Here is a 27772-nt window from a genome sequence, read left to right on the forward strand (position 1 = left end):
AGTAATTAAAAAATATTTGCAAATACATGCTTTGCCCCTTTTTACCCCATTCAGGGTCTGGGGTGGTTTTTTTTCAATCTGTTTAACCTGATTTGTATACTTGTAAATCTTATCTTGTATTCCTTCCTTTTCATCAGTGTATGATAATTTTTTGTGAGACATACTATAAAAAGTTTTCAGTGTTTCAGATTTTTTTTTTACCTGAGATATAGAGGGAGGTTTCCAAAGGCTTGACTATTTGAGTATAAGGTATGTGTTTCACAGTGATAGAAGACGAACCAGAAATTCTTTATAAAGTATAAACAATATAGCTCCATCTTTCTTATCATCAATGTTGAGAAGCAAGGCTGTTCCTCTTCCCGTAGCTATCTCCTTGTAAAAAATTGTAACTGTTTTCTGCTTTCTACAGATATATTGAACCAGACTTATATTTTGATGCTTAGAAGGTTAGAATATAATTTCTCTCTTTTTTTAACAGCTCACTTCAGTCATTTACTGTGATGGTAGACATTCTTAAAATTGAAGAGCCAGTTTTAGTAGCTTGCTTCCCCCCCCCCCCCCTTTTGGGAATAAACTGCATTATGCATGCAAAGTGTCATACAGTAATGGATGTTTCATAATCTCTTGGGATTCATCGTCAAAAAGATATTCATATCTAACTGAATGTTATTCATATTATTTGGCTGTTATTTTATTGTACCACATAAACACAATATAAGATTTGTTACATAAGTGAAGTGTTTGAACTAAAATATTTTGTGTACTCTTCTCCCTTCTCCCCCTCCCTGTCTGAATTAGGGGTTGATATAGAGGCAGCTCGAAAAGAAGAAGAACGAATAATGCTAAGAGATGCAAGACAGTGGCTCAACAGTGGCCATATAAATGATGTCAGGCATGCAAAATCTGGTGGTACAGCACTTCATGTAGCTGCTGCTAAGGGCTATACAGAAGTCTTAAAGTAAGTGTGGTTTAAATGGAATTTTTTCATATTTGATTGTCCCGTTGATGTAATGCTGTTTGGCATTGATAGGATTGGACACTTCTGGCTTTTATAGGTTGTATCTTGGAAAATAACGATCTCTAGAACTATCTTTTCCTCAAAGTTTGATTTCATGTTTTCAAGCATTCCTAAATCATGGTGCTGTTAGCTTTCTATGTTAAGTCATTCAAAATATGAACACGGTGTACATATTGAGTCTGCATACTTATTTAAAAGAAGAAAGCTGACAAAAAACTTGTCCTGTTTCTAAAGCCAACTGTGTAAACAAGGTTAATAGCTTTTTATAATGCCAGTTAGCATTCTGGTTGATGCATATTTTCAAGACACCATATTTATTTGCATACATAAAGCAGAGTTTGTAATCTAGACTAGAGGGTTTTAGACCTAAAGAACAGGGAATTTAATTTTGTGTTTTTGATATTGATGTTGAAATTCATGACTCTTGAAGTCTTTCCTGGAAAGCTTCAGGCTTTTCGTGTCCCCTAATTTATAGGTAGCTTTCCATTCATACAATACAAGTACATACTGTAACAGAGGTTTAATTGTTTTTCATCAAAGCTCTGCTTTTATTTAAGTAAATCATACTTAATAATACATTGCTTTACTGTGATTGTAAATGTATTTGACTGCTTTGGCAGTACTAGGAACAGTTACATATTGTAACATGAATGAAAATGAGCACACACCCTGACTGTTTAAGTATTGCTACCTTTAAGGTCTGCAGAGCCTTGTAATGCTTTGTCAACACAGAAGTTGAATGAAAGAGCTTTTTTAATCATTATAACCATTACATACAATTTACTGAATGAGAGTTCTGCTTCAAAAAACCCTTCAACATAATGAAGAGAAATTATTCTCTTGGAAAAGAATATTTTTTGTTTTAGAATTACATGTGTCTGTAAGGATGTTTTATATAAAAGTGAGGGTTTTTTTAGCACTGTAGTCCAGTCCACGTACTTCTCCTAGGAGGGGAAAAATACATGTGCAGGCAATTTTCATGATGGCTTCAAATTATCAAAATTTTTGCTCTGTGTAGGATGCAAGACTGCAAGACTTTGCAGTTGAGCATGTGTTAAAGTTGACTCGTTGGAGGATATTACTATAAGTATATTGGCTCTTGCGAGTTTTTTTCAGAAGAATACTGCACAGTTACGTGATTTTTAATAATTATGGACAGTGTGTGAGAGAGCCAGTAGCCCTTTGCACAAAACTGTTTGTCAGATTAAGTGTCTGTTGTCCCTTTGACACTCTTATCAGAGCCATGCCGAATTTGAGTGTTGAATGCAGGCTGAAAAGCAGGTCCTCTATTTGAGGAGCTCTGCTCCCTCTTGGAGAGCAATTGAGGCATGTGAACATTAGACTGTTACAACATCAAATGCTAATGACAGGAGGAGATGCAAGTTTCAAGCAACTAATATTAGAATAGGAGGAGGTTTTAATAATTTACTGGATAAGAACACTGTATCTAACAATTTTTGACATTTTACAGCTCTCCTCTCCTTAAAGGAGCTTTTCTCTATTACTGCACATGTAGAGAAAAATACCTAACTATATAGAAACAATGGGCTTTGAATGAAGAGGAAGTGAATAAGGAAGCAAGTGGAAAAGGCTACTTTTTTAAATTTTCCTTTGAAAATGTATAGGCCTACTGAACAATGAAAAGGCAAATGTTTCTGTAAGGAAATAAAATTATTCAATCGTCAATAGCCCGACTAAAATATGTATGATGAAAAAGGGGAAAGATATTAATGCAGAATAATTTTATGATTTATCCCTGTCAGCAGTGTGAAGATCTAATTCTTTTAATTTCCTTAGGCTTTTAATACAGGCTCGCTACGATGTAAATATTAAAGATTATGATGGCTGGACACCACTTCATGCTGCTGCTCACTGGGGTAAAGAAGAAGCATGTCGCATTTTAGTGGAAAACCTATGTGATATGGAGGCTGTCAACAAAGTGGTAGGATTTTTATGTAATCCTTGTCAAGATACAAAGTTCTGGTCTCTAAAGTGACTTTAGAAGCCAGGGTAAGAGAAGTGATGATAAACTGCTGTTTACTGTACGTGGAGCTTTATATAATGCATGTTTTGTCAAAACAGCATGTTTGTGTTCAAAACTAAATTCTCTGATTGTCTAAATTAATTTCTGGGCCCACTTTATGGTTAGTTCTGTATTAAATGATCCATGTAATCTTTGGCACAGAAATTCAAAATACAATGGGTTTATTGACATTTCAGAGACATAAAATCAGTGACTTGATGGATTGCATACAGGCCTTCATTTGACCACTGAAGACAATGATGATACCTTTGGGTATTTTCTTAACTCTTAAAATCGGCTTATTTTGGCATACTAAAGAGTTAGTAACTGTACGCTGGTTTGGGTGCGCTGGAAGAAACTTGTAGGCATCTCTGGACTCCCTAGATATAACTTGAATGCTTCCTAAGCTGTATTTCCTCAACTTTTACGCAGAGGCCTGCGTAGCTTGCTGGCTTTGCAAGATCTTGCTCCCAAGAGACAGAAATATATTCATGATTCAGAGAGGCATCACAAGGATCCAAAACTTTTCATTCAAGTTGTATAGGTGCTGAAGCTCTCTTTCTTCTCTTTGCAGTATGTTTTACAGGTACATTCTGATCTCCTTCCAATTTCTGTCAGTACTGGATATGGAAATTACCTGTCCAACTTTTAATATGGATCCTTCATTGAATTTTTCCGTAAACTTTTTAATACAAAGTAGGGAAATATGTAGATACAGATCATGAATTAGCAAGTGTTTACTCTATATAGGAGCAAAACTACTGCTGCTTAAAATTTTCAGTCTTTGTTGACTGTTTCTTCCTTGGAAATTGAGGTTGCTTATAGTAAAATCAGTGAAATCTGAAATTAAATTTCAAATAGCTTCAACTCTGTTTCTGTACAATGCTTATAAAACTTCTAAATATCAGCTGTATAATTATATCTTGTATCAGGCAATGAAAAGCTGATGCAATTAATTGAAACCAGTTTATCAAGTTATCTGTTATACTTTTCACTGGGGTTGTGAAAATGTGGAGGGTAGTGTTCTAGAGAGCGCTCTCATGAAAGTATGTTCAACTCAGCTGGGGCAAGAATAAGAATGAAGGAGGTACAGAGATATAAGCTGTTTTATTTGGTGTATGAGCTCGTCTGTGCAAGCTAGGAAAGTTTTGTCTGTTGTGTTCTAAAGTAAGCTAGTAAGCACTTTTGCTTTTGGAGATACAAAGATTGGAAACTCCTGGATTTGGTTTCAGTTGTAGGTGCTTAGCGTCTCAGAGAACTCAGCCATTATTGTTTAGGCACTTGACTTCATATATTAACTTTTATGGATTAGGTTTAGATATAACCTTCCAACTACAACATTTTTTTGCAAAGTGATTTTTTGAGGTCGAGGTAGGTCTAACTCATATTTTTGTGGAAATAAACCCATTTAACAGCTACTTAAAAATAGAAGGCCAGATTAAAAACTGTAGTCGTAATAATGCAAACATAAACTTGAGATAATTTTGTTGCTTAGTTTCCAGGTTAGTGCTGTGTTATACTAAATTGAATAGTTCAGACCTCAGAGGACCTCAAGCTGTTTTGGGTAATGCTTGTTGACAGGTGCACGTGCTTCTGCTGTATGGTCAGAAGTGTAATGGATGTGAAAGTTAGTGGTTTGAAAGCCCATCCTTTCTAACTAGTTAAGATAGCCTTTGCAGTGTAACGAGGAATATGTTTGCCTTTAGTTAACATTTCGAGAAACTAAAGCAGACACAAACGTGAACACAATTATAAGCTGCTGTGACCACTTTAAATGACAGCTCTGTCTTTATTGCTGGTTATTGTATGGAAATACTTCCTTGACTGATGTTGTCCTCCCAGCATTTCAGTATGTCCACTCAGCGTATTGATGCAGCTGCACTTACACAAGCGGATCTAGGACTTTGCGTAGATTCCAGCCTTCTTGTGTTTGAGTACAAACTTACAAATACAAAATATTGTATTGCAGTATCAAAGTAAGTTAGGCTTTCTTTGTGAAACTGTGAGCTTCAGCCCTTCTGGTCTTCAAGTAGAGATGAAGGAAGGGAATTTTTGAAATCTTTACCAATTCAGACCTTAAAGATAGACTCTCACATCCTGTGGGCATCCAGTCTAGTTGAGAATTGCATTGACTGTGTAGATGTAAGCTGAAGAATTTCCAGCAGACAGCATTACTCTGTGTTAATGAATCACATGATGATCTGTTTATTCAAGTACATGTCCCATGGAAATCATGCACTAAGGGGGGATAAGAACAAATGGCTGTAGCAGATGTTTTCTAAAATGGCATGTAAAATGTGAAATACCATTTTACTGAAAAATGTGAAGGCATGAGTACTTAAATTTAGTATAGCTTCCTTAAATAATTTAAACTTTAGAAAATCAAGCTGTATGTGGTAGTCTAAGATGGACAGGATACTGAACTGCTCAGGATCCATCCATACAACTGCCATTGGAATAGTTGTTTGGAACTAATATTGTAAGAATCAAATTATTTCCATCTACGTTTCTTTTCCTTGATAGTTTTTTTTTTTTTCCTTCAGAGGACAGCAAAATTTTAGTGAAGTCATGTTTTTATCTCTTAAAAAACATGTTTACTCATCAGGTATAGAAGTTCCTGTTTCAATTACTCCAAAAAAGTAATATTGCAAAATTGTTTTCAACTACTGACAGACTAACAGTTTGTAATAGAGCTTGGCTTATACTTTTTAATTTCACTCTCTGAATGTGCTTCTTACCTGCATCATCATGTGACAAGGTATCGTAATCCATTATATTTAAATTCTATTGTGTAGTTACGGTGTTTTACTTCTTCCCCTCCTCCAGGGGCAGACAGCATTTGATGTGGCAGATGAAGATATTCTAGGATATTTAGAAGAATTACAAAAGAAGCAGAATCTGGTAGGTCTTTTGCATATAAAGGTATATATATGTTATACTTTATTATACATAGGATTATGATATGCAGGTCAGAACGGCATATAGATTAAAAACAAAGATTTGATTCGGAGCTCCAATTCAGGTAATGCCACAGTCATCTCAAAAGATCTTTTATGCCTACCCTTGGTAAATTATGGTGACCAAAAAGCATTGGAAGAAGGAAGGTCCTCTTCTACTTGCCTTGTCCAGTGGGCATTTTATGATCTGAAGCATCAACAACGAGCTACTTACTTGGAATAACAGTTTCTGAGATTTTAGAATTTTAAACTTTAACACTTTGAGCTCTTATATACATTCTAGCGTTTGTAGTAGTCAAAGATTTCCCTGCATTTGCAATTTTGTCACACTGCGTACCATTCTATCAATTTAACTGCATCATTCTATATGTTTTGAAGCTTCATAGTGAAAAACGGGAGAAGAAATCTCCACTAATTGAATCCACAGCCAACATGGATAATAATCAGACACAGAAATCGTTTAAAAAGTAAGTAAACTAGGAAAAATGATAAGCTCTTAATTAAAAAAACCCAACTTTACAAGCTATCACAAAGTCCTACTTGACAGGTCTTACTTAGTAAATTTTTCAGCACTTAGTAAGTATTTTTCTTTTCAAACTCAGTAAGGAGACATTGATTATGGAGCAAGAAAAGAATGCATCTAGTATAGAGTCTCTGGAGCAAGAAAAAGCAGATGAGGAAGAAGAGGGAAAGAAAGATGAATCCAGTTGTTCTAGTGAAGAGGAAGAGGATGACGACTCAGAATCCGAAGCAGAGACAGGTACATTATTTGGAGTATTGTCTTTATAAAGTTTTTACTTTATAAATTTACTTATTTAATACCACATGATACGGAGTTAAGTATCTTAACTTTCACTTATTCTTCTGGATTTCACTAAGCTTCCAATCATTTTAAAGTAAGTTTATGTATGTCTAAAGACAAGTCACAACAGAGATACCGAATAGATGTCTTTACTGGTGGCTATTCAGGTTAAAGTTATTAACCTACTTATTTGATTGGCCACTTAACAATTGATGCTTTTAATTAAATAGTTTGAATAACATAAGCCTTAAGTAGCATGTCAGAAAACACTGAAACAGTTAGAAGATCAAATCAGAAATGAAGATTTCATAGCAGTCTTTGCTTGTGGAACTGGTGCAGAGATTGGAAGAGAAGTGCAGACATTCTCATTTATTTGTTCTTGTTATCCTGAAGTAATTACCAATTAATCTGGCAATCTTGGCTCAAGTATTCATAAGGTAATAGTACATAAATTTTCAGTGTGTACTGAAATAAACTTTTAAAGGTGGTATTTTAATGTTAGCAGTTACTTCATGTACAACTTCATTTCAAGAGGAATGTTCTTTGAAAAGTTTGGAATTGTATGCAGAGAAACACGTTACTCTGTACTTCTCCAATGGGATATATGTGTTTTATTCCTTGAGCAGTTACCAGAGTCTTAAAGCAAGTAGTGATGTAAGAACAGCATAGCATCCTTTTCTTTCAAATCAGAAAACAAATGTCAGGCAGTCAGTGTTTAAAAAGATGTATGTTCAATCCTAATAAAGAATTTGAGAATTGCAGTGCAGCAATAGATATAGATGTCATTAATATTTTACACTTTTTAAAATAAGTAACCCTTTTTGGTGAGCTGTCAGTTCTCATTTTAAAACATTCTTTCTAATTTTTTCACCTGAAAAGATAAAACTAAGAAGGGATTTTAGAAGTAGCTAATATATTGTAAATATTTAACGCAGGCAGAAATAAACATAAGTTGTGAAACCAAACTGTCTATTGTGGTTTAATTATTTTTGTATTTTGAAATAAACCAGCATTTCAGTGTTAAGCTGGAAAAATGTCTGTCAAGGTTTCCAATCAGTCTTTCACCTTAGTATACTTGCATCCGTTATTTACAGAGATTGAGCTTTGATAAACTCAAAACTCTTGTAATACATAACGTAGTAATTTCTCAGTCACTGAGCTAACTATAATGTCTCCTGAACTTTATGACTCTGGTAACTGTGTTCTCTTCGTTACCAGTAGATAGTTTGTGCCAGGAAAATTTGACTGTGACACAAGAATTAATTTATGTAAACTTTGGGGGTTTTAATATAAACAAGACTTTATCATACTTTATTTGGCAAGCTAGACTTTAAGCTTTTCCCTGTAGAGCTGCATCTCTAAATTCCAAGCTTGTACTTTCCCTTTTTTCGCATTATTCAGCTTAAGGTAGTTTTCTAGTGAAAAATCTTAAGATTATAAGAAACATTCTGGTTGTAAAATATTTTAAGTGTTCAGTATTCTGAAGTACTGGACACTGGGTTTTCTACTCTGTTGGGATATTTGAGATGTTGTCCTAAAACTTACATTCTGTTTCATTGATCATGTGAGAAAACAGTTTAAAAATAAATACATTTCTCTCTGTAAGACCAAGAAGGGAAATACAAATATGAAGCTAGCATCTCCTAAAGGACAGGGAAACAAGCTGAAAAATAAAATTTTCATCAGTCCGGGTTTTTTAACTTACTTTGAGGTAGTTTAATGTTTTCTTTGAAAGTCAGTCAATATTAGCTCAATCATGCATACAACTATGTTCTTGCTGTCCTTGAAATAATTTCAGAATACAGTTGTGAAAAATCCATTTTTCTCCTTCCATGCTTTCACTCCTGGTAACTTTTTCTGTATATTTTAAAGCTGTATTACTTGTTTGCAAATTTCCAGCAGATCTGCCTGTGCAGATCTGCCTGCGCAGAAATATCTCAAATCGTACTGTCAGTCTGCATTGCCCTGTTGAACTTTTTATCACCGTGAGCTAGAAGTTTACTACCATTTATTTTCACTTGTGTTTAAAAAGAACTTTCCATTAAGTGCACAGTTAGTCATGTAAACTGATTTATTTTTTTTAATTTGTATTTTAGTGCCTAAGTAATTATTCAAAACATCTGTTCAACTATGTCCATAACTAAAACACATGTGTAACGGCAATACCATTAATTATACGATTTCCAATTGTAGATTGGTACTTTGTTGAATTTGAATGTTGGATGTGAGAACACTCTATGAAAACATTGCAGACTTTCTAAATTAACTGGTCCTATTCTGTATGGGTAGTGTAGACATAAGGTATCTTTATAGTAGGACCAAAACCAATGGGGATTGAACCCCATCTCGCTCCATATAGCACAGATAGGATGTAGCATCCTGCTGCAAAGAATGTGCAATTTAAACAGGTGAAACAGAAGTGAGGTGTAAGACTATGAAGCTCAAGCAAAGTGCAGTGACAACAGTTGTTGGATCACCACCATGACTTTTTCTGTATGTGTAAGAGGGTTTAATGTACACAGACAAAGGACAGAAGAAGAAATATGGGCAGGAAGGACAAAGCAGAAGAGGGTAGAGTAGGTAGACAGTGAAACTTAGGTAGGAAAAACAAAGGACAAAGAAGGAATGAAGTGAATGGCAAGTCAGAGTTCTGGAAGGCAAGTCTCTGCCTCAGCTCATTCTAGTGACCAGAATCCCTGGCTGGGTTCTCTGTGCAGTTAATTATTTCTTTGCACTCAACATACACAGTTATCTGAGAATAAATGTTTTACTTTGAATTAGCATCTTCTGTGACTCTTACATGCAAACATACTTCCTACTATTAAATTTTTGTGGTCATTAGCCATCCACTAAAATACAGGCTGTCCGGGGAGGCGGTGGAATCTCTCTCTCTAGAGGTTTTCAAGACCTGATTTCATCAACGCTCAGAGCAACTTGGTCTGTACACAGTATTGACCCTACTTTGAGCAAGAGGTTGAATTAGGTGACCTCCCGAGGTCACTTTCAACCCAAATGATTCTGTGGTTCTGACTCTGCATCTCTGAGTGTTTAACACTTGCTGAATGTTACAAGCATGGCCGTTATGGAGAAAAGACGGCCCTAACTAAGGTACAGATGGGGAGTGAGGGGGAAAACACTGTGGAATAAATAATAAAATGCTGTTTGGAAAGTTGGCTGTCAAATATGTTCAACAGAAATTCAACTCTGTGCTGTAGAAGTGAAGAAATTGTGAATGAGACATGAAAATTAAAATCTGGTAAATATTTTGCAGATAAGACCAAAACCTTGGCAGCTGTAACCAATAATGCAAATACCACAAGTACACAATCAGCATCAGTAGCTGTGACAGCACCTTCAGTAGCCGGTGGCCAAGGGGCACCTCCATCACCTGTTAAGAAGGTAAAATAAATTACACTTCTCGTGTTTTTAATTTTCTGTTCTTTTGTCTAAGCATACATTTTTTTGATTCTTGTATAAAAAGTGGATTGGGTTATCCAGTGGATTAATGAAACTATGCACAGATTCCTAAAATATTTTGTGTTTTTCTGCAGAAACTGTGTTCAATTTTTTTTAAGTCTTGAATGGTTTTGATTCTAAACAGGGATCTAAAATACAGAACTATGAAATAGCTGAACATATCCTTTTAAAAAGGCAAAAATCTGTTGCAGTGAGTGGGGTTCTTGTTTTTCTGAAGGTAAACTTCATCTTTTGAGAGTCTTTTCTATGCCAGGCTCCTCCAAAATTTTTTGAAACTACAGTTTTAGTGTCTCTCTGTGCCTATATTTGCGATGCACGTAAGGCAAGGGAGGCAGGCGTGACTAAGGTATTTTCAGGAGTCCTTAGAAGCATTCAGCTAGTGCTCAGGTGCAGAAGTGATGCCTGAAATAAGAAGTAGAAAGTGCTATAGGTCCCAGCTCTGATTGCAATATGATTAGAACCTCATGGAAGAGCTAGAGTATTGGGACACATGGTTTAATCAATGCACAGCTCAGAAACACACCTAGCAAAGCCATATTGTGTGCAGGAAGCGTTTTACAGCTTGCTGTGAAAAGTTACTTGGAATGCATTTTAGTTTTGCTTGTGAAAGGGAAGATATGTATGCCTGGAGAAAAAAATTGCTGTAGATAATAAGGTATAGTCAGAAGGTGGTACACAAGTCAAACTTTTAGAATATCAAAGCAAACTGGATAGTAAGCCAGTAAGGCTTCATTTGTCAGTCACTACAACTTTTCTATAGATGTCGTAATCAAAGCATAACCCTCTACTGATGCTTCTGAAAAGCATGTTTGGAAGAAAAGGTGGCCATGGTATACTGAAGCCACAGTAGAGAGAGAAGACATCCTGCTGGGCGAATAGTACGTATTGTGTTTAGCTGCGAGAGCTTATTGGAGTTATACTTTCATATTCACAATAGAACTTAATTATGATTCATCTTACAAAGTATACTTTAATGTAACAGATGCAGGGAATATATTGCCCAACTGCATCAGGTAAGTGATGCATGTACAGTAGGGTTGGACCAACCTTCCTGATCCCAAGAGCTGCTTTCCAAAAAGCATTGTGACTGATGTCCACAAGATTTATCTCAAAAAAATGTAGGAGCAAAAGGGGAATTGTGGGCATTGCTCACCAGCAGGAGTGACTTCTGTTTCCCCTCGCTGAGCTTTGTGGCTGGGCAGACAGCTAGATTCCAGTGTGATCTCGTGACGTTAATCTAAACAGTTCTTGCTGGCTCAATAAGGAATTATAGTTCTCTGTCATGGGAGCTGCATTTGCATTGCTCAGGAGCTGCGCAGAACTTGAGCCACAAGTTTTCCACTCAAACCATAGCAAATGCGTGAGAGAGGGAAGACGTCGTGAGTAATTACTGGTTTGCTAACTGTGTCTAACTTGAGGGAATTCAAATACATAGTGTGAATTTTACTGCAAGGAAATAGGCCTACTTTATATAGTTTATTTTTTGAAATCACTTCAGTAATACAAGCATTTGTGACAGTTGGGCAGTTTAACCGATGTGCTCTCCACCCAGTTTTTTTACTGCACTTAATTCTCTTTGTGTGCTGGAGATTCTATCACACTTCAAACACTTTGTTTTTCTTGCAATTATCTGAACTTCATCTTGAAATCAAAAATTTCTTAGCTTGTCCCTTCCAATCATTTTATTTCATATTATGCAAGAGCTTTCTAAGCTGTATGACCTTCAGCAATAGGACGTTACCATATTATTGCTAGCTGGGGTGTGGCTTGATATTCCAGAGCTGAATGATCAAGTAGATGTAATTTTTTGGTACGTGATTAAATGACAAAGTATGGGGGGAGGGAAACTTGTTTATAAGAAAAACAAATAAGTATGATTTTAGGCTGAATTACATCCTTTTATAAATCATTAATACACTGGCATTTAGTTCTGATTTTATGATGCAGTAATTAATGGCTTATCTTTTGGTTTTAAAGGTAAAAGGTGCAGGTTAAAAGTGAACTGTAGTTATTGTTCTAATATTATATGTAAAAAATTCCAGGCCTTCTGTAGCTACAAAATAAATACGTTTATATCAAGACCGATCATCTTGTAACATAGCACGTACATGTGATCTGAAGAAGCAGTTGCAGCTTGTATCAGTGAAAAAAAAAAAAAAAAGGCTTTTAACTGTTTTCCTAATGAGGATAAAACAGCACTGTACGTGTGGTCTTGCACCTTCTCAGGTTTGCACCATCTGTGCTAGTACAGCTACTGTTATGCTTTTACACCATAGATGGCCAAACCGTACGTTGCTCACAAGTGGTGCAGATGCAGTGTACTAAGCTTGAATTGGGGTTTTCTTCAATCTATATGGCATTCAGTAGTGCTGCTTTCTGTTTGGGGGTGCTGAAGTAAGGCGAGTTTGGGAGTGAAGCTCCCAAAGTAAAGGGTTTGATAGCTAAGCTAGCATGGGATGTGTGTGATTAAGGGATGTGAATGAGATATGGTAAGAAGCGAAGAGGTATGTTGGTGTGAATCTTCCAGTATTCTCAGCCACATGAGAATTTAGGTCATGGACCTTGTTAGGTCAACAGGCTTTGCTGTCCTTTTCTATGCAAACTGTAATTCTGTCTCTGAATTAGCTAAACATGCTGTGTTGTGTTTAATAAGAATCTGTTACTAAGGTTTTAAGTCTGTTGCTGATTTTTGGTATTTTGTGCTGTAATGAAGAACTACATAACATAAACGTAGGAACGAAGTATGTGCTTTTAAAACAATCTTTTGTTTCTATTTTCCATTCTTTCAATCTTCATCTTTGTCTTGTCTTAATTGGCTTTAGTATGATTTCATTCCTCCTATCATGCCTGTCGTGGAGTCAGTAGATCCTGCATCATGGAGGCAGGGCTTGCGCAAAACTGGCATTGTTCTTGTGCCCAATAAGGGTGAAAAATCTATGGTGAGGTTCTGGTGTGCACAGGTTTGTGTACAGGTTGCAAAATAACATATTTAATCAAAATGTTGATACTGGATTTGCATGTTTCTAAGTTTGCATCTCATGATCACAGTGTGTATTGCAAAGTGTGAGTTTTTCTAAGCTAACTTTTAGAGGAGTAGTATACTTTGAGCAGTCTTACATTTCTTATCTCATTAACTGATCTGAGAGAAGAGTGTGTAGGTTGTCCCTCACCACAACTTCCCTACGAATTCAACACTTCTATTATTTTTAAAAACAGTTGTGTTCTCAAATCTCCACAAGGAGCATGAATTACCACAGGTAATGTAAATTAATAATGTAAATTCATTTACATGTGTTTTATAGTTTCCAACATCTACAACCAAGGTTTCTCCCAAAGAAGAAGAGAGGAAAGACGAATCTCCTGCCTCATGGAGGTTAGGTCTTAGAAAAACTGGTAGTTATGGTGCACTTGCAGAGATAACTGCTTCCAAAGAAGCTCAGAAAGAAAAGGATTCTGCAGGTGTTATGCGTTCTGCTTCCAGTCCCAGACTTTCCTCTTCATTGGACAACAAAGAAAAGGTAATTGTTTTCTGTGTGAAACAACCTTTAGAGGAACTGATCTACCTTACCTAGTATAGAAGTTTATGATGTATTGTAGAAGTAAGATGTTCTCTCTAGACTGTACTACACATCTATTCTTTACCAAAATTCCAAAAAGTTAAATAACACAGCTTCTGCGTAGTCTCTTTAAGTGTCATGTACACCTTCTTTGTCTGGTGACCTGGTACATGGGTCTGAGGCTTTTCCCTTTTTGAGACCTGCAATGCTAGTAGTACAGTTAAGGGAGATTCAGAGGTTTGATCATTTCAGCACCAATTGGAGAGTGATATTGAAAGAATCTTAAAAAAAGGAGTCTCTTTTTATATTCCATAGTCATTTTTTAGTTACAAAAATTTAGTTCTATAATTAAAACATGAATACACTGAACCAAGGGAAGGACTAATTTGGAACAGGTGACTGAACAGCATTGAACTTGTGGTTCTGTTTCAAGTACAGACGTTTAAATGTTTTCAGGATTGGGAATAATCCCATACCATACCATACTATATAAAAATACTAAAGAGTTGCTTTCAGTAGTCAATGTTGGAATTGTACTGCAGCAACGCAGAAAAAAGAGAAATCAAGTCATTTTCATTACTAGAATGAAAACAAATAATTTCCTTTTCCTGTTACAGTCCTTATGACAATTAAATAAAGCTTAAAAGTAATTTGTATAATCTAGTCACAGTAAATACAGCTGAAGTTGTCATAATGATGATTTTCTAGCCAATAGCGGTATAATCAGTAATAGTAACACTTAATAAAAAATACATGTCTTTCAGGAGAAAGATGGAAAAGGAACTCGACTTGCATATGTTGCACCTACAATACCAAGACGACTGGCCAGTACCTCTGACATTGATGAAAAAGAAAACAGGTGACTATTTTTGTTAAATGTAAAATTACTTGACTGTAGAGTGGCTGACAAACTTACAGATTTTAAGACAATGCTAATTTATAGTATTATCCTGCTCTATAGATTATGCTAATCCAATTCCTGAATGTTTTTGATCTTGTAAATTATAATGACCCTTTCTAAAATCCGAATTACTGTATGACAAGAGCAGAATTGGACCAATGAGTGTTGTCTTCTTGGGGCAGAAGATATATAAAATCCAAAATACGAACTCATAAATTGAACTTGTAGCTACTGAATGGTGCTAAAAGCATTTCACTGCTTTGTCTTGAGCCATGGAGTGCTCCTACTGGGCTCCATTATTAGTTTTGATAACAGTAAAAAGCTGTGTTTCTTACAGTCTTTGCTTAAAACCATATTGTGCAGAAGCAATGATTTACAAAAATCATAGTTAAGTTATAAAAGCAGTTCTATTTTTCTTGGTTACACATTGACCTTTCTTCTTCTTTTGGAGATTTTTACTTTCTTTGCTGATATTTCTTCTGTAGCTTTCAGTATAAAAGAAACAAAAAGTTTAGGTGCATGGGCTTTGTACCTGTTAGGATTTGAGATACTTTCATGGCATATTTACATTGTCATAACCTTCCCATTTTTCACTTCTCTCCTTTATTGAGGTTCTACTCGGACATTTTCTTAAGTTAATATAGAATGCATAGCACAAAATTTAGAAGTCTCCCCAACATCTTGTTTCTGTTGGATTGTATCTAGATAGCTGAATGTTGGATGACCTGAACTGAAAATCCTCTCATTGCTCAAAATGTGCTTTTGTAATCATTGTCAGTAAGACTGGTACCTCTCCTTATGTCTGAAGAGAAGCTTCTTTGATACTACTCTTGAGAATGGTTCATTTCATTGCAAACACAAGATAAATACTGGCTTTTCTTATGCTTGCAGAATACTATTGCCTAAGTTTAGTCTCTGGATGACAAATTCTGTTTTGAAACAGGGATATTCCAGCTTTCATGCTCCCCTGAAGTTCAGCTTAGTTTGTTAGAGTCTCTCATGTTACTTGGCCAGATTTTTTTAATCTGTAGTTCTGTAACAGGGCAGTTTGGAGTTTCTGTTTGTGTTTACCATTCTCTGGAGTACTATATTCTTTGAGGCTGAGTTTATTAGTCTGGTTTGGTTTGTTTCTAAGAGAGATTATTTCAATTTTTATTCTTCTGAGGTCTTATAAAAAACTCTTGTACTCCAAAAATGTCTTAACTGGATGATACCTTAAGATTGAGATAAATATTTCATTGCAATTTTGTTTCTTAGAAACTTTTATTGCTTGTAACAAAGGAATTAAATTTTGCTTCAGTGTTGAGGTTTATTTGCATCCTTCGTGTACCAGTCTTAACCATCATGGCTTATTCACAGACACAGTTCCAAAAGTGGGTATCAGCAGTAGCACATTTTTCCTTGTATCCATTGTGTGAGCTGGGGTCATCAGTCTCGTTAGTCCCAGCGCTGACCAAACTGTTGACCTTAGAACTTTCTGTCTTCCTTGGTCTACCAGAGATGAAGCCTGCTTTTAGGCCAGCCTATTTAGGCACCAGTACTTCACCTAGTGTATGATGTGTCAGACAACCCAGCTTACTTAATTAAAGCCATAAGAGGTTTTTGACAGTTACTCTAACCTTCTTTACATGTAGAATTTAACCATCTGCCCTACAGGTACCTTAATAAATTATTAGGGTTTCTACCCTTGTCCCAGATCTCTATCCATGTTGCTCAGCTTAATGCTGGGTTCTTGTTCTACCTGTCTGAACACCTGCTTGTCTAGCTTATCAATGGTGTAGCATAATCCAGCTAACATCCTACTGTCAGTAATGGAAAGGACTTCAAGGTGAATCCCAGCTAGACTTTTAGAGTAGCAAATTTCAAGCATCCAGCCGCAGTGATGTAGCCAATGCTACAGCAAAAGTGCTGGCAAAGTGAAACCTTCAGTAACGATAAAAAATTGGCATGCAGCAGGACCTTTCTGTGATAGACGATATCTGAGAATTTGTGTTTCTCTTTGGTGGTAAGTGATAACACTGCACTAGCTTGAGTTTGATCCTTTTCTAAAGTTGTTTCCGACTGCAGAAGTGCTCGCATATATTTTTGTGCAAAAAGAGGTACATTCTGAAAGCTGAAGGTATCTGAACATAAAATACATCTTTCCAAAATTTTGTTTTATTTTCCCTCGCACACCTGGTTGCCGTCTATGTATAGTTCTGTGAAAGAGATTTTTTTTCTTTCTCCTGTCTGAACTTTATTTCAAATCTTGAAGTGGCATTTTTATTAGAAATTCAGGTTTTTGCATCTCAGTTTTCAGGGGAGTTTTTCTAAGTAGATTTTTGCAAGGTTATTTCTTGCTGCTATAATCTGCAGCAACAGACTGGAAATTCCTTATGAGTAAAGTAATGTCAGCTAGTGATATGTGACAGGCCGCTCAGGAATGGCTACTGCAGACCTGTTTACACTAGTCTACAGTATCATGAGATCTAAAGGCTGGTCAGCTTTTGAACTACTTATAACACCCAAGAATGAAATCGATTTCTAAAAAACCCCAAGTACTTTTCCCTTTACTGCACTGGATAATCTAAGGAGCAAACAGAAAAGCTTCGTGTTCGTTTTTTGAGAAAAACAAAGCCAGCAATGGTCACAAATAAAAGCTGATGGATGATTTCATGTTGATTAAATCCTTTTTAGCAGTTTTTCTCTTGATGTTACTTTTCTATTACATTTCTAACAGTGTTAGTATGAATGTAGTATTTCTCCACAGAAGCTTGAAAATGATTGTACATAAAGGTCATTTTATTCCTGTTCTCTGTGGTTATGTTTATTTTACGTGTGTTATCCTGGGTTTTAATCTTTAATTTGAAACTTCTTTTCAGCTCACATCAGGAACAACCTTCTTTAATATGAGTTTGATAAAATAAAATCTTTTTTTACAGGGACTCGTCTGCTAGCTCAATACGTGGTGGCAGTTCCTACACCAGGAGAAAATGGGAAGAAGATGTCAAGAAAAACAGTTTGAATGAAGGTCCTACATCATTAAACACAAGTTATCAAAGAAGGTGTGGGATTTTCTCTTGTCTTTTTTATCAAAATAAGATTACAAATTCAAAGAAACTAATTACTGAATCGCTTTGTAAGGACAGTTTAAAATTGAATGGTGACAGGTTAAAATGTTCAGAAAAATTGCAAAGTATGTACTTCCACTGATGCAATGCTTGTGCTGATTTTAAAGCTACATCATTTTTACTAGCTTAAGAGTGTTGCAGCAACTGCTATATAATTAAAATTATATGCTTCCGTTTTCCATTGTTTATTTCAATTTGAGATTCATTTGGCTTTTTCCAGATGAGTTCAGTAGCCAAAGATAACTGTGTTTTAAATGTTGGAATAGAAGTAATTCTGCTTGGATATCTGAACAGGGGAAATATATTGTCTCTGTTGAATTTGGGTTTTGCATGACAGTATCAGAAGTCTTGGGCTGCTTTCCATAATGGCAGATTATAGCCACACCTGCTTTAAGTATGAGCATCAGAGAACATATATGTAAAACTAACTTGAATGCAAAGTAAGTGATGATTAATATGAAAATAATTTTTAGGTGTGTGTGGTTCCTATCTTGCGGAATTTCCTCGGAAGAAATCATATCCTGCAAATATATACGTGATTAACTTTATTGTGTAGTTTCAGCATAGCTTTTTGAGTAAAGTTCTTCATTGGAATTAGGGGAGCAATAAGTATCTAAAATGAGTAGATCAAAAGAAAATATTATCATTCAGGTAGCTAAGCCGCATATTGATGTGATGTATGTGGTGATGGGTACTTTTTTTTTTGTTTGTCTTGACGTTGATGTTGTCAGTGGTGGGTAGTCAGGCTGTTTTGTACAACATAATACATCTTACATCTTTGTTAACTTCCTGCCTTAAAAAGAAAACTCAATTTTTCTAACTTCAGGTTTAGGAAAGATGTTGCACAGATATCTTGTTCTGGATGGAAAGTATCAATAGTTGATATAGGAGAACAATCTTTGCATGTTGTCTTTTATCAATATTTAGGCTCTGGTCTTCAAACAAAATGTACGTACCACTTTCAAATTCTGTGTGGTGCTTTAATCATGTATTTCCTTAGTTGTTCTTGTACAATTATTTTTGTTTTATCATTTTAGAATTTATAGTAATGTGATAGAAAAAATGATCAATTGCAGAATGACAAAGAAGCGTCTTTCCTTAAATTTTTTGCAGTTAGCAACATGATGTTCTGTCTGTCCTCAATGTGGATTCTGAGGTTTAGTCATGGGCAGACATCCTGACTTGGCAATGCAAAATTTTTTCAGCCAGAACCAATGAATGAAAATGTGGAAACCACCGGATCTTCTTTACAGCTTGAAGGGCAAGGGAGAAGCATGAGTGGGAGGTTAATCTTTCAGGGAATGGTTAAAGTTTAAAACAAAAATAAAGGCAATACATTTAATTGGTTGAAAATTACAAAAGGAGTGATATTGATCACATTTTCTTTTCTGACAAGCTGTGGAGTAAAATTCTGCATTTTCTGAGGTGTGGGTGAAACAGCAGTTTAAAAATGGGACATAGGAGTCCTATATGAATACTTCAGTAGATGCGATCAAGACAGTCTTACGTGAACCAGTGAGATTCCATTCTTTATCTCCTCTTCTTGTGCAGAAATGGTTGGGACTAAGAGACACTTCTGCTGCCCTCTGAAGTCATAAATTAAAAGTTTTAGTCAAGGAAATAGTGAAGAAAATAGCTTTTGAAAACGCTTCTTTTGTCCCAGAACTTTGTGAGATTCAACTGAGACGCAGAATACACGGGCAGGAATTTAATGGATCGTTCACAGCTTTGTAATATTTTAATGAGCAAAGATAAGTAATACAATGCATTCATTGTACATGTCTCTTCTTCAGTGGCTCCTTTGGTAGAAGACAAGATGATTTGATTAGTTCTAATGTTCCAAGTACTGCATCAACAGTTACCTCTTCTGCTGGTCTTCAGAAAACACTGCCTGCCAGCGCAAACACTACTACAAAGAGTACAACGGGTTCTACTTCAGCAGGTGTACAAAGCAGGTAATGGCACCAGCACACTTTTTGCTGCCTTTTTTTTTTTTTTTTTTTTTGTCAGGTCTACTGTGTGCTTACGTATGTGCATGCGTTCTTGTTTAGTAGATCCTGGGGCTCTGGATTTTTTCACTTTCCTGATAAATTTGTTTTAATTTTATACAATTTGGCTCAAAAATTGTGAATGGCTTTCTACTGTAACGTGACAGCCATGTTGGCGTAAAAGAATATAGAAGGGCGAAGAGTTCATTTATTGTGAACTGTTCGATTCTTAATCTATTCAATTTAATAGCTCGAGTTGAGCTTTCATAGTAGAGACATTTCTCAGTTTGCTTTTAAAAAAAATCCATCCCTCAATTTACATGTTACTAGTTGTTTAGTAAAGTGCTTTCATTGTTTAGCTGTTTCCTTTTCTCTTTTTTTGTGTTGCTGCTTGTTATGCTGTAGTACCTCAAATCGTTTGTGGGCTGAGGATAGTACTGAGAAAGAAAAGGACAGTGTTCCTACAGCAGTGACCGTTCCTGTTGCACCATCTGTTGTAAATGCTACAGCCACTACCACAGCCATGACTACAGCTACTTCTGGCACTGTGTCCTCAACGTCAGAGGTCAGGGAGAGACGGAGGTGTGTAAAGGTCCTAAGAGTAATGTCGCTCTTCTACAAAAATTATATTCTTTTTCTTATTTAAAGGAATGTGTTGGTTACCACAAATTTGGATAGCACAGGATGTAAAGCAGTGTTGTTTGCTTCCTGTGTGTTGAAGGAACTAGCAATTTGCCTCGATTTATGTAAGAGCTTAATACTGACAGACACCATTCATGAAACTTAAACTTTGATATTGTGTATTTTTGAGTGGCCTTGGGTTCTCATTTGGTATGCAGTATTTTCATATTTGTCTTTCTGTTAATAGATTAAATGAATCCTCTTAATAATACCCATAATGAAACTGCAAAAATCTGAATTAAAAATAAGAAAATCAATAATGAATTACTTGCTACAAGTGCATTGCTGCTGATTGAGCTACTGTGCCACTGGCAGTATGCTAATAAGTTACAACTTAGCATTTTTTCAGTCATTTTATATGCCTGGCACTACTGAGAAAAGAGTACTGAACCCAACACATTCTATTTCATTGCATCATTCAGGGTCTCTTCTATTTGAAACGTAGTAGACAGTTGTAAATGCAACTTCAGTATGAAGAATGAGTGAAAATCTGATGTAAATCTTATTTTAAGAATACAGTGGGTTTTCTGTTATAGTTACATGGCGGATGAGTTAAGATTGGTGCATATTTAGGCTTCCATAAAGAGTTGCTACCTGCTATTTATGGAAGCAAAAGTAAGATTTCATAAGGTTGCTAATTCCTGTTAGCTTTCCCTGGGTTCTTCTTCTTCTGGATATTTATAAATGTTTATCCTTTAACCCTTCCACTGAAATACAAGTTCAGATTTCTGTGTTGCTCCTGTAGTAGTTTTGACCTGTAGCTCCTGTATCAGTGCCAGATGTGTGTATCTCTGTATGTTCACAGAGGGAATGAAGCTGTTCATTGTTATTGAAAGAAAGTGGATTCTTTTGGTTCACTTAAGGCAGCAGCAACATTTAAAGATTCCTCATAGCTTTAGGCCTATTTAGGATAGTCTGTTTTCCATAGTCTTCCTTTCATATCCAAAATGGAGATGAAATAACTTGTATGAAATGAGGATGGTTTTTTTTTTTCTTCCCCACCATGATTTAGGAGATGCCCACATGTCCTTACAACCCGTTTCAATAACCACTGTAGTCAGGACCTGCATTTTCCGTAGTGAAATTTGACTGAACCTGACAAAGCAAAAGCAAAACCAACAAAATGCATCTTTTTTTCAAAAGTAGTTCCAATTTTAAAATGCAAATGCTATTTCAGTCTCCTATGAGCTAGAAAAGCAAGGAAATTTAGAATTAAGGCTTTTGCTGTCCTGTTTGCTCTTACTAGTGTGTGTATACTAATGCGCATATACTACATACGCTTTAGATACCTACAATTGGCCTGACATTCCTTGTTTTTATCTGACTCTGGACCAATTGCATAATACACTGTTGTAGATGTATTTTTGATGGCTTATTAAAATACCCATTAAATCTTAGAAATGAGCAAAACTGGAATAATTACTGCATGCATGTGTGAAGGTAGTACTCTAATAACAGCACATGCATATCTATCTATATATAGATACATATATATGTGCATGTGTGTGTATCTATGTATGTTTATATGCACATGAAGAACTTGCCTGTATATGAAATTTATGCTAAATATTTTCTTAAGAAATGAAGTTGGTTGATCCATATTTATAGACTGGGAGTGTGTATTTAGAAAGTATGTTTGAAATACTATTTCAAAGAATATTTGAAACGTAAAGACATTATAAACTACTTTTAGTAATGAAGCATGTGATGGTGCCTCCTTTTTGGAACAGCTGAAGAAGCTGTATTCTTTATCTAATTTTTAGGGTTGGTCTAGAGAAACAGGGAAGAGAATGACAAACTTGAATCATTACATCTCTGTATGATGAATAATACGGCATAGGTAACCTGTGTGGCATACACAAGGGATGCCAGGGAAGGGCGCTTTCTACTCGGACAGTAGCAGTAGCGTGCACCTGGCAAGTTGAGAGTTCTCATTTTCCCTCAGTGAGGTTTAAAGTATTTCACATTTATTGAAGGGTAGGAGTATATACACCAGTTACTGAAGAGCAAGTTATATTTGTAGCGATTTTCAATCCCTAAAGATTGCACCTGCTCTGCAATCAAAACCTCCTAGGTGTAGGTAGTATTTCAGGTCATGTTAGGTAAAGCGGGTAACAGGTACCCTTTTCCTGATAGGATAGAGCCTAGGGCTCTATGAAAATGGAAAGTCAATCAAAAATGCTGTTTGCAAGAGAACATGATAGGGAAATCACATAAATATAGTGGGGTTTTTGTTAAGATGTGTCATAAGATCGGTGATGTTTCTACAGCTTTTGAAATGTAATCACTAGCCAATTATCCTTAACTAATGACATTTTAAAATATAAACAATCAGAAAATATTACAGAATCTGACTCTACAATTTTTAATGTAGCTAATTTTATGATCTAAAGAAGCTCAGAGAGGTTTTGTGTTTTAAGCAACCTCTTAGCAACCTTCTGGTTTTGCTTTTTCAAATTTTTCTAATTTCTAGCTAATCTGCGGATTTTTTTAAAATGTTAAATTATAACAACATACCCAGAATATTCTGTAATAGAAAATCAACAAATATGTTAAAAAACTTTAAGGTCTTTAATGATGGTTTTACGTACATACATAAATACGCGTTACATACGTACAAATATGTACATTTATGCATGTGTATGTATCTCTTTTTTTTTTTTCTTTACCCCAGTCACCCGGATTGGAGAATTTCTTTAAAGAGTCCAGACCTTGTACATCTACTCTAGCAGCCTTTTGGCTTTCATTACAGTACCTGCTTATTCTGCAGTATTTTTGTGGGTATCATGAAGATTTATTTTTAAGCACAGTTTTTTCAAAGGGAGTTGGATTACTCAAAGCATGGATGATTCATGTGAAAATATGGTAACCACCTCCTGAAGGATTTTTAATCTCTGGTGCATTTGATGGTATAATTACTTTTTTTGCATTAGCAGTACCTTTAGCTTTTTCTAAAAGGTTACAAGTTGTGTTAAAAGTTAATGAGCACACAGAGACACATATTTTATGTACAAATATGTAACTGGTTAAATCTCTGAAGTCTTCTACCCTAAGTTAGTAGAATAGTGAAATACCAAAAAATCTTAAGTCATATTTAGAGAAAATGGTAAAAAGAAATCTAAAATTAAGTAGGAAAACACTCTGTATTTTAATTGAGTTCTAAGGCTGCTATCTTGATGAATATGTTATTATGATATAAATGAAATGTCTAAAATGTAATCCATCTTATATAGTTAAAAATTTTCTTCTGACTGCTTTGGTTTTGAGTCACATCGTGTTGTGGAGTTTTTTCTGACCATTTAGTACATTTGTACAAAAATTATCATTTGCCAATTTTTTTTATGATTAACTCTTTAGATCATACCTCACTCCAGTACGGGATGAAGAGTCAGAGTCCCAAAGAAAAGCTAGATCCAGGCAAGCAAGACAGTCTAGAAGATCTACGCAGGTATAGTTTTATTAAAGCTTCTATATATATGGAAATGTACCCATGTAGCTCCCTGAGTACAGTGAAGTTTTAATTTCCCAGTAAAGCTCCAGATAAACTGGTTGGTCTTCCTGGTATAAAACAGCTTGTACCAGACGAAATAAAGCCTCTTTTTTTCCCCTTTCTTCCCTGAAAGCTTTAGGACCCTTCATTGTGTACTGAAAGTTGTTTTTTCTAATCAGTGAAGAGTAACAATACAAATTCGAAAGCACAGACTCCTCCAGTGAGAGGAAGTCTTTGATTATGGTAAAACGGCTTATTCGAGTAATTGTATCTGTTGTCGAGTAGATGTTTAAAACTAAGACTTTGAATTCTTCAAGAACTAACAGCTATATGCTTCTGGCTGAAGACTTAATACTTGAGAAATAGGCATAGCGTATTGGTTTTACTTCCATTTTTAAGTCTTTTTTCTGTGCATGGACAATTGAAGATAATGTGATTGAGCTGACCAACATATGATAATAAGATCCATGGCACAGGAAAAAATACATTCAGCTTAGTTTCTGTGGACACAGAAGAGAACCAAGGAAGATTTTTTTGTTATTTGCTAATAATCTAGAATCTAACTGCATGTCTCCTTTCAGCATTTCTCTCTCAGCTTACATACTGTTATGTTTGGTGGTTCTTCCCAATTTCTATCAGAACTACCTCATACTGAACTGCAACCAGTGCAATCCTAACATAGGGAAGGATATGATGGTAGCAAAATAGATTGTCTCTAAACTGTACTTACATGCTGTTTGGGCAGTGGAGCAATTACCAACCACCATCCTGGAGTGTGTCTACCCATCTCTTCTTGTTGCTGCTGACAAACTGTGAATAATCAGCAAATAGTCTCTGGATAAAACAGCACAAAGAAGTACTGTAGCTGTCGTTCTTACCTACTTTAAGGATGAGTCTATATCTACATGGTTTACTGATGTTATTTTCAAATCTTTGCGATCTTAAACCCCTCAGATATTTCTGGGTACCTTTTCTGTTGAGAGATCCACACTGCTTGCTACAACTTTGGAGTTCTTTTTTACCTCTTGATAATAATTTGGAGCCCTGAGAGATGGTGAAATTACAGGCCAAATATTGTTGAATCTTTACAGTGAAGAAGCTACCAGGAACTACTGTATTAAAACATTATCAGCACTGATAAACCTGCAAAGTTGGCTTTGAAGAATAGGTTACAAAGTGTTTTGAGCAGTATCTCAGTAAGATAGATCAGCTGAAAAGTGCAGTAGAGAAAAGCTTTCTTTGAAAAATTGTTTGCCTTCTGACCTTATTTCAAAACTAGTTTTTAGCCTCAGAATAACAGGGAAATAAGAAATTAGTTGCAGCTTTCTCTGGTTCTGTCAATGTGGTTTTTTTATGTGGTGGTGTCCTAAAAATGCAGTTGCAGTGAGTGAATAAAGTATCAACATTTCTGAAAATGTAATAAGTATTGTATTTTTAGGTTCTTTCAAAAATATTTAGTATTCTTATGATAAGATTGGAACGATCGAGTGGGTTTTTTAATGATTTCTATATGATTTTCCACTCGATCTGTATGTACTACTTCAACTAAAAATTGTGTTGCTGGTAGAACACTTGCCACTAATCAAAGAGGGATGTTTGGTTTCAAGAGTTGAGAGAAAAACATATAGGTAGAATATGTAGGTAAAATTTATTTCTTAATAGATAGAATTAATTTTCTCAAGCTGAGTTTTTTCTTTAAAATATGTATTTCTATAATGTGATCATCTACATTAATACAAGTGATATATTGAAACGTTTGCTGACTGCTGTTTTCACAGGGTGTAACACTGACAGATCTTCAAGAAGCTGAAAAAACTATAGGAAGAAGTCGTCCCACACGAACCAGAGAACAGGAAAATGAAGAAAAAGAAAAAGAAGAGAAAGAAAAGCAAGACAAAGAGAAACAAGAAGAAAAGAAAGAATCTGAAACTAAAGATGATGATTATAGACAAAGATATTCCCGAACTGTTGAAGAGGTATTTTCATGATGGGTGTCTTTAGGTAGAGAAATTATATGAATCTTAACTCCAACTACAATATTGTAATTTTGGTACTACCATAAGAATTATTTATGTATTTAAACGTTTTAATATCCTGTGGTTTATATTTGTTTAATCTTGGTAAATTAATTTTGACGTTTTTCTGCTGAATAGCCATATCATCGCTATAGACCAACTTCAACTTCAACTTCTTCATCATCCACCTCTTCGCTCTCCACCTCTACTAGCTCACTTTCAACTTCAAGTCAACTAAACAGACCAAACAGCCTTATAGGTATAACTTCTGCCTATTCTCGGAGTGGAACAAAGGAAAGTGAGAGAGGTAGGAGTATTGTTTGTGAAGGGGGTTTTTTTTCTTCTTTTAGTTGACAAGAGGCATCTTACATTTCTAAAGATAGTTCAAAATGGGATGCAATATGTAGGACCATTGGAGATGTATCTTACTCCCGTCTTCTGGAAGAAATTCCAAAAGTTGCCTATAGAGAGAAAAAAAGAGAAAAAAGTATTTTCTGTACTTGGTGGTGTCTTGCAGCCGTTTAGTGTGTGAATCTGTTTTCCATTGGTGGGTCATAGAAACGCCAAATATACTGCCATCAGTATCAACATAATGCTTTCATATCTGCTTTAACACAGCAACAGTAATAAAATACGACGTTTCAGAGTTGAAGTACTTGCAGGTATTGAGGAGGAATTTTACTTGGTTAAATAATTGCTACATAACGGGTTTTGTTTCAGTCCTTCCACATGAAGGACTGGAACGATGCTTTAATGCTTTAAGGACCTCTTAGGGTTTCATGAGCAGCTAAAAACAAATGAAAGGGGATATTTCCAGTGGTAGTTCAGAATATTTAATGCAACCATGCTTCTAGATACTTAACTGGTTTATGTAACCTTAAGCTGGAGATGAGATGTGTGATTCAGAGGTCAGAAAAAAGCTTTTCTCTGATGCCACAGAGTTTTTGCCTTCATTTCAAATGTGAATCACCTACTATAATTCTCAGAGATGTGTCTGATTAGTCGCCTGTCAAAGGAGCAGGCTGTTGACATACAGTGTGATCTCCTTTTCTCTCTCGGAGGCATGCCACAGTTGATTTGGGAGAAATACTTGAATTAAAGTTACTGATCAGTAACTTGAATAGGATTACTGATTGAAATCGATAATTTCGTTATACGGAGGATCTGATTAAATTATCCATTCATCAAATCTCCATTTACTATGTAGCAGTATTGCCATGTTCCATAAACTGGTATTTTCTGAGGAAGTTATTGGAGCTAAGCTTCAGGAATATGCTTTCTGATTTTTTTTTTCTCTGTGTCCTAATATGAACTGAAAGTTGGATAAAGGTTCTTCAGTAATGCATGCTTGCTCTAGGAAACTGTTTCTAGACTGTTCTATGGAAAAGATTTTAATGGGTCAATATTAACTACAGCAGGTGGGTTTTTTCAAATTACACTTTAGGAGGAGAAATACATTACCATCTGAAAGCCCAGAGGCAAAATCATCATTTATCTAATTAGGAAAGGTATATGTTCACCATGAATATTGGTATTTCCTTCTTTTCCGTTTAATTCTTGCTTCACCCTAAAATGTTTATTTACCTCTGAAGACTAGTGATGGTAAAGTTATTAGAGATGCTTGTATCTGAACTCAAATCTGTGGTTTCTTTCTTTAATAAAAGAACAGCAGACTGAATAGACTACATGATAATAGGTAAATAACTTTGGTTTGGGCAGGTTGGTTTAATAGTTTTTTTTGTACAAATTACTT

General features: G+C 35.5%; 1 protein-coding gene across 5 annotated transcripts in view; it reads left to right on the forward strand.

Annotated features, from left to right (window-relative positions):
- PPP1R12A (protein phosphatase 1, regulatory subunit 12A) overlaps window positions 1–27772 on the forward strand; it is a 76840-nt gene that overhangs the window by 26132 nt on the left and 22936 nt on the right. For 3 of the 5 annotated variants that reach the window (XM_009882628.1, XM_009882627.1, XM_009882630.1), the window contains exons 3-16: window positions 799–958; window positions 2816–2960; window positions 5868–5942; window positions 6377–6465; window positions 6601–6758; window positions 10072–10199; window positions 13580–13795; window positions 14599–14693; window positions 17657–17779; window positions 19639–19800; window positions 20239–20415; window positions 23872–23962; window positions 25783–25980; window positions 26158–26326. In XM_009882628.1, coding sequence (XP_009880930.1) covers window positions 799–958; window positions 2816–2960; window positions 5868–5942; window positions 6377–6465; window positions 6601–6758; window positions 10072–10199; window positions 13580–13795; window positions 14599–14693; window positions 17657–17779; window positions 19639–19800; window positions 20239–20415; window positions 23872–23962; window positions 25783–25980; window positions 26158–26326 — 1986 coding nt within the window. The remainder of the gene's footprint in view (window positions 1–798; window positions 959–2815; window positions 2961–5867; window positions 5943–6376; window positions 6466–6600; window positions 6759–10071; window positions 10200–13579; window positions 13796–14598; window positions 14694–17656; window positions 17780–19638; window positions 19801–20238; window positions 20416–23871; window positions 23963–25782; window positions 25981–26157; window positions 26327–27772) is intronic. The other 2 variants (XM_009882629.1, XM_009882631.1) reach the window with 2 other exon arrangements.

The sequence above is a fragment of the Charadrius vociferus genome, unplaced genomic scaffold (assembly GCF_000708025.1).
Source record: "Charadrius vociferus isolate BGI_N301 unplaced genomic scaffold, ASM70802v2 scaffold72, whole genome shotgun sequence".
Taxonomy (NCBI): Eukaryota; Metazoa; Chordata; class Aves; order Charadriiformes; family Charadriidae; genus Charadrius; species Charadrius vociferus.